The following is a 12,851-nucleotide window of genomic DNA, read 5'->3' on the forward strand; positions in this document are numbered from 1 at the left end:
TTTTGTATTTATTTAATTAAAGCTATCACACCTTAGACTATGAGCAATTAAATGACTACGTGTCCTAATTAAATGACACCATATTATCTATTCAGTGCACTACTTTTGAAGGGAATATGATATTATCTATAGAGTGCACTACTTTTGAAGGGTATATGGTACTGTAACGACCCTCGGTTTATAAGCGCGGAAATCGACTCTGCCGCTCGAACATGCTTTTGCGGCACAGTCGATAGCGCGCCGGACTTCGGGCTTGAAGGTCGAGGGTTCGAGACCTGCTCCCTGCCTGTTCATTACAGTACTATTTGGGGCGCAGTCTTTCTGTTCTGGATCAATCCACTAATTGGCATTACATTGATAACGTCCCCAAGGCTATTATCTTGCATTTCATTCTGGACAGTGACTAATTTCACTGGACCATTGTGCTTTGACCGAACAAAGATATTTACCTGCGTTTAACCTGACAGTGTGTAGCCTAAGCCTATATCACTAACGTAATGAAATATAAAATGTCACGGCACTGATTAGTTAGGCTACCTCTGGAAATAATATACTAATTTAAGTGTCCTTTGTGTTCAGAGGTAATCGTTGCTTTTCTGGTGACGCACAGTGCAGAGCAGACAGACCACAGACACACGCAGACGGCGGCTGTTTTGAGAATCAGCACCATGGACAACGGTAAGGCTGCGCGGCGGTCACTCGCTCCATCCGTCGTCGGTTTGAAACTAGAACACTCTGTTTTATCGATAAAATCGCATCAACGTAAAACTGATCGGAATAGCTCACTTTTCAAACAAACACAACTCCAAATCAACAAAACTAAACTAAACCTCACAGGCAGGCTTTAGGCATATAGCATAAACGTTGAAAAGAAGAGTAGCCTAAAATAGTTCTGAAACGTACAGAAACGTGCCTGGTCTGCAATCAATTTTGTTTAGGTGGTACAAACACGAGAACATGTGATATAAACAATACGTTAAATGAAATATACATAAACAACAACAAAACCTGTAAACATTCATTTAACCTCTTTAATACATTATAATGTAAAAGGTTAAGCACACCATGTATACCCCGTGAAGTGCCGGAAATAAAGATAGCCTCATACAATAGAATAGAATGGACTAAAATAGAATAGGATAATTGTATTTTCCCCACAGGGATCTTCAACTATAAACTGTATACGGATATCCATGGTCTATACCTGCATAGACCTGGCCAGCCCTAGCCTTTGGGGGGGCTGTCTACCTGGTCGGTAATTCGACCATGACTACTGTGAGTTTATATAGCTAGCTAGACTAATTTACTGATCTAAAATATGTTAGCTGACATGGTTAATTGAGTGACTGTCAGTGACTAACATAACAAGAGAAAAAAAACTGCAGATGCACAACTCAATTTAGAAATGACACCATCTGTATTCTACTATTGTTACTTTAAACAGTAAGTTTAAGACCCAGGCTGAGTTTTTTTGTCGGCGGTGGTTTTAGGCATAAACAGCATAAGGCCGGCCCTCAAACATGTATGTTTCAGTTACAACTGAACAGACCAGAGGAAGATAGTAACTTCAAAATAAATTTAAAAAAACGGCCTTGACTAAATTGTTCAAAATACCAATGAAATTGGTTAGAGGCAATGGTTCTAGTTAACTGTGTAATGTATCTCACCTTTGGTATCCTATGGCCATTAAACCAGTTTTAAAAGGGAACAAAAAAACGGAACATTCTGCACCGTTGCAGTCCATTGTATATATATACTCCAATATATTTGATATTATCTGTAAATCACTTTTGGACTCTTGCTAACAGAAGCATTTACATGTTTCCCGTGACAGACAGAGGTTAGCCAGACACATCATGTCGGTAGACTACAAACAATATCTCCAGAAAACACACAGGGCTCGTAGACTACGGTGCGCGAATCTGATAAGAGGACGCAAGAGGAAGGAAGGTAAATGGAGGGAAGAAGAGAAGAGAGAGGAAGATAAAAAAAACAAGGTGAAGACACCGAGAACTATATCTCCTCGCCTGAGGGGAAAAAAATCATCTAAAACCGGAGGAACCAACCACTCCTCTCGCCTTTATAGTTCGTCTGTTGTTATTAAGGGTCGGGATAATGTTTTCTCCCGTCCTAGACCTACACTAACGGAAATCTGTACCGCTGGTAACTATGGGAAACGGGACAGCCAGAGACTGAGATACCGAACAGGCAACAACCCCCCCAAAAATAAACAAGTTATCGGAACCGTTTGGGAATGCACAAGAGGGGACTGCGCTAGGAAGACTCATAACAGACCGTTGTAATAGCATCGTGAATAACGGTAAGGTGTTTGTATGCTACATGAGACTGTACCGTGTGAGAATGCTTACCTGCTTATAAATGTAGCCTATTCATGGGTTTCGTCACATTCCGCAGTTCAGTCTGTGTAAAAAAAAATATATATATATATATATATGTATGGTGATGTTAATGTAGCTGTATGTATCCTATTCCTCTGCTATGATCACACACATAGTTTGGACATTTGGAACTGTTGCGGGTTAAAACCAACTGATTTAGTAATACCAGGCAACCCATGTTCGGGCATCGCATCAGTATGACACATATATTACGGAGTGTTGGCTTGTGAACAGCGGTATGTGTGCCTGTCTGTGTGTTTGTCTCTATCCACAGACATACAGACCAGACCTGTCTGCACTGAATATAATACACACAATGCACACTTCTGTCTGTGATGTTTCTCCACCTGATGAAGACATCTGTAAAGTTGAAATGATATGTTTGGGTGCAGGAATATAGCACTGGAGAGCAGCAAAACTCTAGTGTGTGGGCCTCTCCTCATGCATCTCCTCATGCATCTCCTCATTTCTTTCCCAATTCCTCTCCTCATTCCTCATTCCTTTCCTCATTCCTCTCCTCATTCCTCTCCTCATTCCTCATTCCTCATTCCTCTCCTCATTTCTCTCCTCACTCTCCTTCTCATTCTCCTCCTCATTCCCCTCCTCATTTTCCTCCTCATTCCTCATTCCTCTCCTCATTCCTCTCCTCATTCCCCTCCTCATTCTCCTCCTCATTCCTCATTCCTCTCCCCATTCCCCTCCCCATTCCTCTCCCCATTCCTTTCATTGCTCATCAGGTGGCACGTCACACACCTGTCTTTTCTCACGTGTCTGACTCTTACTATGCTGTCTCTTGTCATGGCAGCATTTGTCATGGAGTTCCTAAACGACTCGTTGGTCAGTGGATCAGACCTGGACCTGGACCTGAGAGCCCTCCACTTCTACAACGACTCTCTGCTCTTCCAGAACAACTTCAGCGGCGGGTACAACGAGACCGACGCCTTCCTGCCTGCCGGTGTCAAGATCACCATCGTTGCAGTCTACATGATGGTCTGCGTGGTGGGGCTTGTGGGTAACTGTCTGGTCATGTACGTCATCATCAGGTAAGGGCTCACGGTGGCTTCCTCTCTCTACCTGGTAGGATTGGTAGTCCTCACCTGTGTTTATCGGTGACACTGTAATAATGGAACAAAATGTGTATAAGGGCAATATGTGTGTGTGTGTGTGTGTGTGTGTGTGTGTGTGTGTGTGTGTGTGTGTGTGTGTGTGTGTGTGTGTGTGTGTGTGTGTGTGTGTGTGTCTGTGCTGTTATGCCTTCAGAGTGACCGCTGGTTTCTGGTGATGCTTTAAACCAACAAGTTGTTGCCTCCATCTAGCCAGCGATTGCCTTCACTCAACATTTATTGTTGGAATAAACAGTTGGGTCTCACTCAGACAAACCAAATAAATCAATCAGGAGTAGTCATTTTTCAAGAAAAAAACATTGGTATAATTGTTTGTGTTTTTGTGTGTGTTTGTGTGTTTGTCTGTCTGTGTGAGAGAGAGAGAGCGCTAATTTCAATTCCTGAGTTAGAAATCAACATCTATGCAGGTACAGGATTTAGGGGCGGCAGGTAGCCTAGTGGTTAGAGTGTCGGGGCGGCAGGTAGCCTCGTGGTTAGAGTGTAGGGGCGGCAGGTAGCCTAGTGGTTAGAGTGTAGGGGAGGCAGGTAGCCTAGTGGTTAGAGTGTAGAGGTGGCAGGTAGCCTAGTGGTTAGAGTGTAGGGGCGGCAGGTAGCCTAGTGGTTAGAGTGTAGGGGCGGCAGGTAGCCTAGTGGTTAGAGTGTAGGGGCGGCAGGTAGCCTCGTGGTTAGAGTGTAGGGGCGGCAGGTAGCCTAGTGGTTAGAGTGTAGGGGCGGCAGGTAGCCTAGTGGTTAGAGTGTAGAGGTGGCAGGTAGCCTAGTGGTTAGAGTGTTGGGGCGGCAGGTAGCCTAGTGGTTAGAGTGTAGGGGCGGCAGGTAGCCTAGTGGTTAGATTGTAGAGGAGGCAGGTAGCCTAGTGGTTAGAGTGTAGGGGCGGCAGGTAGCCTCGTGGTTAGAGTGTAGGGGCGGCAGGTAGCCTAGTGGTTAGAGTGTAGGGGCGGCAGGTAGCCTAGTGGTTAGAGTGTAGGGGCGGCAGGTAGCCTAGTGGTTAGAGTGTAGGGGCGGCAGGTAGCCTCGTGGTTAGAGTGGAGGGGCGGCAGGTAGCCTAGTGGTTAGAGTGTAGGGGCGGCAGGTAGCCTAGTGGTTAGAGTGTAGGGGCGGAAGGTAGCCTAGTGGTTAGAGCATTGGACTTCAATCCCCGAGCTGAGAAGGTAAAAATCTGTAGTCCTAGGCCGTCATTGAAAATAAGAATTTGTTCTTAACTGACTTGCCTAGGTAAATAAATAAAAGCACTTGTTTCTGTTTTAGGGTCTGTGGCAATATGTGGATTAAAATACTTTTGTGTGGCAATATGAGGGCCCGAAACACTTTAGTGTCACCAGGGAAGCCAAACAGCCCCCCCCAAAATAAGTCATTTTACCACCTATGTGTTGAAAATTGTGCTGTTTGCTCTATAACCTGTTAATTCATATGCCTTGCCACCGTGATATAGAGGCCTAAAGGCCGAGACAATAAGAAAACACAGTGGTAGAATAAATTCAACCACCATCTTTGTTTTATCACAAAACTGGAGAGCGACATCTGTCTGGCGACATCTGTCTGGCGAAGTCCACATAACATGTTGAATGTAACAAACAGTTACATGACCTACTGTATGGTCAAACGAGTTCATGTTTCCGACATTTTCCGAGGACTAAACAACTGCTGATTTAAAACCACAGAGAGTTTACCGCAAGTCGCAAAGTAAACAGGAGCTGCCTCCATTATTCCAACACCATTTCAACATCATCAAATCACCTCTGCTTAGTCTAATACAGTGACAACTAAAAGAAACCAAAAAACAATTTAGTCCAATCAATCTAAGCTACATATTTTTTTAACCAGACAAGTCAGTTAAGAATAAATTCTTATTTACAATGACGACCTAGGAACAGTGGGTTAACTGCCTTGTTCAGGGGCAGAACGATAGATTTTTTTTACCTTGTCAGCTCGGGGATCCAATTTAGCAATCTTTCGGTTACTGGCCCAACGCTCTAACCACTAGGCTACCTGCCACCTCTGTGATGTGGCTGTCCATGATACTGATTTCTGTGTGTGTGTGTGTGTGTGCACACAAGTAGAAAACATGACTCACCCTACTTGCAGAGAAACGCCAATGCCATCCTCCTCTTTCATGTTGCCTAAATGATCTATGACTCTGTCATACAGTGCACACTTCTAGTTTTTGTTGTCCAAGGTTACCTGGGTAAAATGCTTGCTCGCTATAATCATTGGCCAGTATGGAGAATTAAGTAAAACCACAAGTCCAAATCCCTATTTACATCCATGGCTAATTTAGGAAAGGGATACTTTTAGCTAACTACACACTGGAGGACAACAACACATCGAGATGCAACAGTTCAAGTTGTTTTCTGTCAATGACGTTTGGCTTCTGATGTGATGGGTGTGAAGCCAAATCCAAACTGGCTTCCCTTGACACTTTGTTTTTGGTGGGCCAGGACCATTCACAGTTGAGCTCACACAGTTGATGCAGACACGCTGATTGGCTATTATTATTATTATTATTATTATTATTATTCAATGCTACAGGCTGCAACAATGTCACTCTTTTTGACCAGACAGCATCAGATAGATACGCTACACATACTGAGACAGAGGGGCGATGTTTCGTTCGCTCGGATACTTTCTCTGGCGAGATACATTCAGCCTCTTGCATTCAGCCTCAGCCTCTTGGATGCTTTCTCTGGCGAGATACATTCAGCCTCTTGCATTCAGCCTCAGCCTCTTGGATGCTTTCTCTGGCGAGATACATTCAGCCTCTTGCAAATTGAAGGAAATCTATTTTTCTTTTTGGGGGGACGGACGACGCTTGGCTTCCCTTGGCACCCATGAATACATGCCACTGCTCAGTGTGTTCTTTTATGATATGAACATGGGAAATACAACAATGAAAACCGATTACTTAGAAGTTCCTCGCCACATTTTGCAACACTGTTCAGGCTACCTAACACCTCTTACCTTAAACATACATGTCTTTTTGAACCTTAGTTTCAATAGAAACCCCTGTTAGTTGTTTTAGCACCACCTAGTGGCAGTTTAAATGAGGCAGTGCAGAATTTACCTGTTTGTGTCATGTGAAATTTAACTAATTTGTACGATGTGAAAGTGTGACAGAGTAGTTACAATCTATCAACATCCTTCTGTAGAAGATTTGTAAGATGTAATGTCTATAAGTACATTTTTTTAATTAACACAATATTAATCTTTATCCACCATTGTTTTTGATGTTTCTGTAAATATCAAAACATTTAGTTAGCTTTTAGCTACTTAGCATCAGCTTCTGTGCTGTTATCCATAGGGACAACTAGCTCAGCAATATCAAGTATTGCATTTTAGTAACTTTATTTCCTACATTTAATACAGTTATTTTGAAGGACATTCTGTACTCTTGTCTCTGTAACTTTACCACAACCTTTTGCCTTTGTTATTAACTTCCAAAAACGGCACGATGCTTCTCATGGAGTTATTGGAATGAGTATTTAGCTAACTGGGTAACTGTACAATTAGCAAGCAGTACAACACTTCTTTATTCATATCTTCTTTAGGCAGGAGAAAGGATCCAATTCCAGACAGGGCCACGTGTTTCCAACCAACCGTCATCCACTCTTTACATATCGGCAGTAGAATTGTTATGACAAATTCAGCAACCCTAGATAGGAAAGGGTAGAGAAAAATTGCCACATATTTCACCCACTTTATCATAGAAAAAAAGGATTTCTGTGAAATATAATGGTGCTACTATCAGGCTACAGATTCATGTCCAATATCTAGAGAATTAACCACCTGTGTCTGGCTCTCCACACGGTATTACACCTGTGTTCTTCCCAAATGGTGCACTACTTCTTATGTAAGCCCATAGGGGTCCTGGTCAAAAGTAGTGCACTACATAGGGACCAGGGTGCCATTTGGGACACAGTCCATTCCCTTTCATGCAACGATGTGCGCTGAGAGTCGGGAAGAAAGTTCACGGAGTGAGTGTTTTTAATAAATAAAACGTAACATAAAACAAGAGCAACGCTCAGACTTAACACTGGAACACAGAAACAAAGACGCCTGGGGAAGGAAGCAAAGGGAGTGACGTATATAGAGAAGGTAATCAGGGAGGTGATGGAGTCCAGGTGAGTCTGATGACGCGCAGGTACGCGTAACGATGGTGACAGGTGTGCGCCATAACGAGGAGCCTGGTGACCTAGAGGCCAGAGAGGGAGCACACTTTGCATTTCTGTAGGACACCTTACTGTATGCTTTTTTTTTTAAACGTAGGTAGGTGCATCGCTTTGTTTCCAGAGGCCACGTTCCAGGCTGACTACGTACAGTACCAGTCAAGAGTTTGGATACACTTACTCATTCCATGGTTTTTCTTTATTTTTTATTATTTTCTACAGTGTACTGTGAAATAATAGTGAAGACATCAAAACTATGAAATAACACGTACGGAATCATGTAGTATCCAAAAAGTGTTAAACGAATCAAACTATATTTTATATTTGAGATTCTTCAAAGTAGCCGCCCTTTGCCTTGATGACAGCTTAGCACACTCTTGGCATTCTATCAACCAGCTTCATGAGGTAGTCACCTGGAATGCATTTCAATTAACAGGTGTGCCTTGTTAAAAGTTCATTTGTGGAATTTCTTTCCTTATTCGTGTTTGAGCCAATCAGTTGTGTTGTGACAAGGTAGGGGAGGTATACAGAAGATAGCCCTATTTGGTAAAACACGAAGTCCAAATTATGGCAAGAACAGCTCAAATAAGCAAAGAGAAACGACAGTCCATCATTACTTTAAAACATGAAGATCAGTCAATCTGGAAAATGTCAAGAACTTTGAAAGTTTGTTCAAGTGCAGTCACAAAAACCATCAAGAGCTATGATGAAACTGGCTCTAATGAGGACCGCCACAGGAAAGGAAGACCCAGAGTTACCTCTGCTGCAGAGGATGAGTTCATTAGAGTTACCAGCCTCATGAGGACCGCCACAGGAAAGGAAGACCCAGAGTTATCTCTGCTGCTGAGGATAAGTTCATTAGAGTTACCAGCCACAGAAATTGCAGCCCAAATAATTGAGTTCAAGTACACATCTCAACATCAACTGTTCAAAGGAGACTGTGTAAATTAGGCCTTCATGGTCTAATTGCTGCAAAGAAACCACTACTAAAGGATCTCTCTGTACTTTGCTCCGTTCATCTTTTCCTCAATCCTGACTAGTCTCCCAGTCCCTGCCGCTGAAAAACATCCCCACAGTATGATGCTGCCATCACCACGCTTCACCGTAGGGATGGAACCAGGTTTCATCCAGACGTGACACTTGGCATTCAGGCCAAAGAGTTCAATCTTGGTTTTATCATACCAGAGAATCTTGTTTCTCATGGTCTGAGAGTCCTTTTGCCAAACTCCAAACGGGCTGTCATGTGCCTTTTACAGAGGAGTGGCTTCCGTCTGGCCACTCTACCATAAATGCCTGATTGGTGGAGTGCTGCAAAGATGGCTGTCCTTATGGAAGGTTCTCCCATCTCCACAGAGGAACTCTGAAGCTCTGTCAGAGTGACCATTGGGTTCTTGGTCACCTCCCTGTCCAAGGCCAATCTCTCCTGATTGCTCAGTTTGGCCGGGCGGCCAGCTCTAGGAAAAGTCTTGGTGGTTCAAAACTTCTTCCATTTAAGAATGATGGAGGCCACTGTGTTCTTGGAGACCTTCAATGCTGCAGAAATGTTTTGGTACCCATCACCAGAATTGTTCTTCGACACAATCCTGCCTCGGAGCTCTTAAGAGAATTCCTTCGACCTCACGGCTTGGTTTTTGCTCTGACATGCACTGTCAACTGTGGGACCTTTATATAGACAGGTGTGCACTTTTCCAAATCATGTCTAATCAATTGAATTTACCACAGGTGGACTGCAATCAAGTTTTAAAAACATCTCAAGGATGATCAATGGAAATAGGATGCACCTGAGCTCAATTTCTTTCTCATAGCAAAGTGTCTGAATAGTTATGTAAGTAAGGTATTTCTGTGTAAAATGGAGGGGCCCCCAATTTTTTTTTTTTTTAAATGTATGAAATGTATGCATTCACTACTGTAAGTCGCTCTGGATAAGAGCGTCTGCTAAATGACTAAAATGTAAAAAATGTAAAAAATGAAAAAGTCAAGGGGTCTGAATACTTTCCGAATGTACTGCACTGTTGGAGCTAGGATCACAAGCATTTTGCTACATCTGCAATAACATCTGCTAAATATGTGTACGCAACCAATTCGATTTTATTCAACACAAATGTCAATGAGCGTAATCACTATCTTTCCATTGTGGTACCTTTGTCTGAGCAGTGTCTTATCATCCTAACGCCTAGTCTGAGCAGTGTCTTATCACCTAGTCTGAGCAGTGCTTTATCATCCTAAACGCCTAGTCTGAGCAGTGTCTTATCATCCTAACGCCTAGTCTGAGCAGTGTCTTATCACCTAGTCTGAGCAGTGTCTTATCATCCTAACGCCTAGTCTGAGCAGTGTCTTATCATCTTAACACCTAGTCTGAGCAGTGTCTTATCATCCTAACGCCTAGTCTGAGCAGTGCCTTATCATCCTAACGCCTAGTCTGAGCAGTGTCTTATCACCCTAACGCCTAGTCTGAGCAGTGTCTTATAATCCTAACGCCTAGTCTGAGCAGTGTCTTATCACCCCAACGCCTAGTCTGAGCAGTGTCTTATCACCCTAACGCCTAGTCTGAGCGGTGTCTTATCACCCTAACGCCTAGTCTGAGCAGTGTCTTATCATCCTAACGCCTAGTCTGAGCAGTGTCTTATCATCCTAACGCCTAGTCTGAGCGGTGTCTTATCATCCTAACGCCTAGTCTGAGCAGTGTCTTATCATCCTAACGCCTAGTCTGAGCAGTGTCTTATCACCTAGTCTGAGCAGTGTCTTATCACCCTAACGCCTAGTCTGAGCAGTGTCTTATCACCCTAACGCCTAGTCTGAGCAGTGTCTTATCACCTAGTCTGAGCAGTGTCTTATCACCCTAACGCCTAGTCTGAGCGGTGTCTTATCATCCTAACACCTAGTCTGAGCAGTGTCTTATCATCCTAACGCCTAGTCTGAGCAGTGTCTTATCATCCTAACGCCTAGTCTGAGCTGAGGTGCGTTTGTTGTTGTCTTAAAAACAGGAGTCCTATGACCTTTTCTGAGATGCTTTGTGGATACGAGCCCAGATTTCACAACACCTGGATAGGTGTTTTACATATCAGCTAACCACGTCATATTATATAGCAATCTGATGCCAGATTGTCGACAGTCCAGTCGATGATATAGCATGCAACCATTACTTGACGAGACCAGGGGTATATTCACTAGGAACCAAATAGAAACAAACAGAAGCAAACGGAACGAAACGGGAAGGGACCTACCTGAATTTGTCCAGTAAAAAAAAAAAAAGAAATGATCAGTCTATAATTTTAATGGTAGGTTTATTTGAACAGTGAGAGACAGAATAACAACAAAAATATCCAGAAAAAACGCATGTCAAAAATGTTATAAATTGATTTGCATTTTAATGAGGGAAATAAGTATTTGACCCCTCTGCAAAACATGACTCAGTACATGACTTAGTACAAACATGACTTAGTACAAAAGCCTTGTTGGCAATCACAGAGGTCAGACATTTCTTGTAGTTGGCCACCAGGTTTGCACACATCTCAGGAGGGATTTTGTCCCACTCCTCTTTGCAGATCTTCTCCAAGTCATTAAGGTTTCGAGGCTGACGTTTAGCAACTTGAACCTTCAGCTCCCTCTACAGATTTTCTATGGGATTAAGGTCTGGAGACTGGCTAGGCCACTCCAGGACCTTAATGTCCTTCTTCTTGAGCCACTCCTTTGTTGCCTTGGCCGTGTGTTTTGGGTCATTGTCATGCTGGAATACCCATCCACGACCCATTTTCAATGCTCTGGCTGAGGGAAGGAGGTTCTCACCCAAGATTTGACGGTACATGGCCCCGTCCATCGTTCCTTTGATGCGGTGAAGTTGTCCTGTCCCCTTTGCAGAAAAACAACCTCAAAGCATAATGTATCCACCTCCATGTTTGACGGTGGAGATGGTGTTCTTGGGGTCATAGGCAGCATTCCTCCTCCTCCAAACACGACGAGTTGAGTTGATGCCAAAGAGCTCCATTTTGGTCTCATCTGACCACAACACTTTCACCCAGTTGTCCTCTGAGTCATTCAGATGTTCATTGGCAAACTTCAGACGGGCATGTATATGTGCTTTCTTGAGCAGGGGGACTTTACGGGCGCTGCAGGATTTCAGTCCTTCACGGCGTAGTGTGTTACCAATTGTTTTCTTGGTGACTATGGTCCCAGCTGCCTTGAGATCATTGACAAAATCCTCCCGTGTAGTTCTGGGCTGATTCCTCACCGTTCCTCATGATCATTGCAACTCCACGAGGTGAGATCTTGCATGGAGCCCCAGGCCGAGGGAGATTGACAGTTCTTTTGTTTCTTCCATTTGCGAATAATCACACCAACTGTTGTCACCTTCTCATCAAGCTGCTTGGCGATGGTCTTGTAGCCCATTCCAGCCTCGTGTAGGTCTACAATCTTGTCCCTGACAGCCTTGGAGAACTCTTTGGTCTTGGCCATGGTGGAGAGGTTGGAATCTGATTGATTGATTGCTTCTGTGGACAGGTGTCTTTTATACAGGTAACAAACTGAGATTAGGAGCACTCCCTTTAAGAGTGTGCTCCTAATCTCAGCTCGTTACCTGTTTAAAAGACACCTGGGAGACAGAAATCTTTCTGATTGAGAGGGGGTCAAATACTTATTTTTGACATGCGTTTTTCTGGATTTTTTTGTTGTTATTCTGTCTCTCACTGTTCAAATAAACCTACTATTAAAACTTTAGACTGATAATTTCTTTGTCAGTGGGCAAACGTACAAAATCAGCAGGGGCTCAAATACTTTTTTCCCTCACTGTATAGTCCGCTAAGATGGGCCCTGGTCAAAAGTAGTGCATTATATAGTGAGCTGTAGTGTTGCATGCTGGGAATTGACAGTGATGTAGGGTACTTGTGGAAAACCACCCTGTCAGGAGACAGGAGAGTGGATGGGGTTTGAATGAGAAAACAGCAAGACACTCGTATTTCACAACTGCAGTGCAAACTTTGTTTCCATTTTCCTCCAGCTCTATGTCTCTCCTCCACCTCTACCTCTCCTCCATCTCTCTCTCTCGCTCTCTCTCTATCACTCTTTCTCTCCTCTACCTCCATCTCTCTCTCATATATATATATATATATATATCAATGAATTGGCGATGGCACTAGAGCAGTCTGCAGACCTCAGTAAGTCTAAAATAATGG

The 12,851-nt window shown here is 43.4% G+C and overlaps 1 protein-coding gene across 1 annotated transcript in view; it reads left to right on the forward strand.

Annotated features, from left to right (window-relative positions):
- The first annotated feature begins 1,788 nt into the window (after positions 1–1,788).
- The window catches only part of LOC115165292 (nociceptin receptor-like), a 59,456-nt gene continuing 48,393 nt past the window's right edge, over positions 1,789–12,851 (forward strand). The window contains exons 1-2 of the mRNA XM_029718337.1: positions 1,789–2,320; positions 3,205–3,442. Of these exons, the coding sequence (XP_029574197.1) occupies positions 3,213–3,442 (230 nt within the window). The 5' untranslated portion in view covers positions 1,789–2,320; positions 3,205–3,212. The remainder of the gene's footprint in view (positions 2,321–3,204; positions 3,443–12,851) is intronic.

The sequence above is a fragment of the Salmo trutta genome, chromosome 28 (genome assembly GCF_901001165.1).
Source record: "Salmo trutta chromosome 28, fSalTru1.1, whole genome shotgun sequence".
Taxonomy (NCBI): Eukaryota; Metazoa; Chordata; class Actinopteri; order Salmoniformes; family Salmonidae; genus Salmo; species Salmo trutta.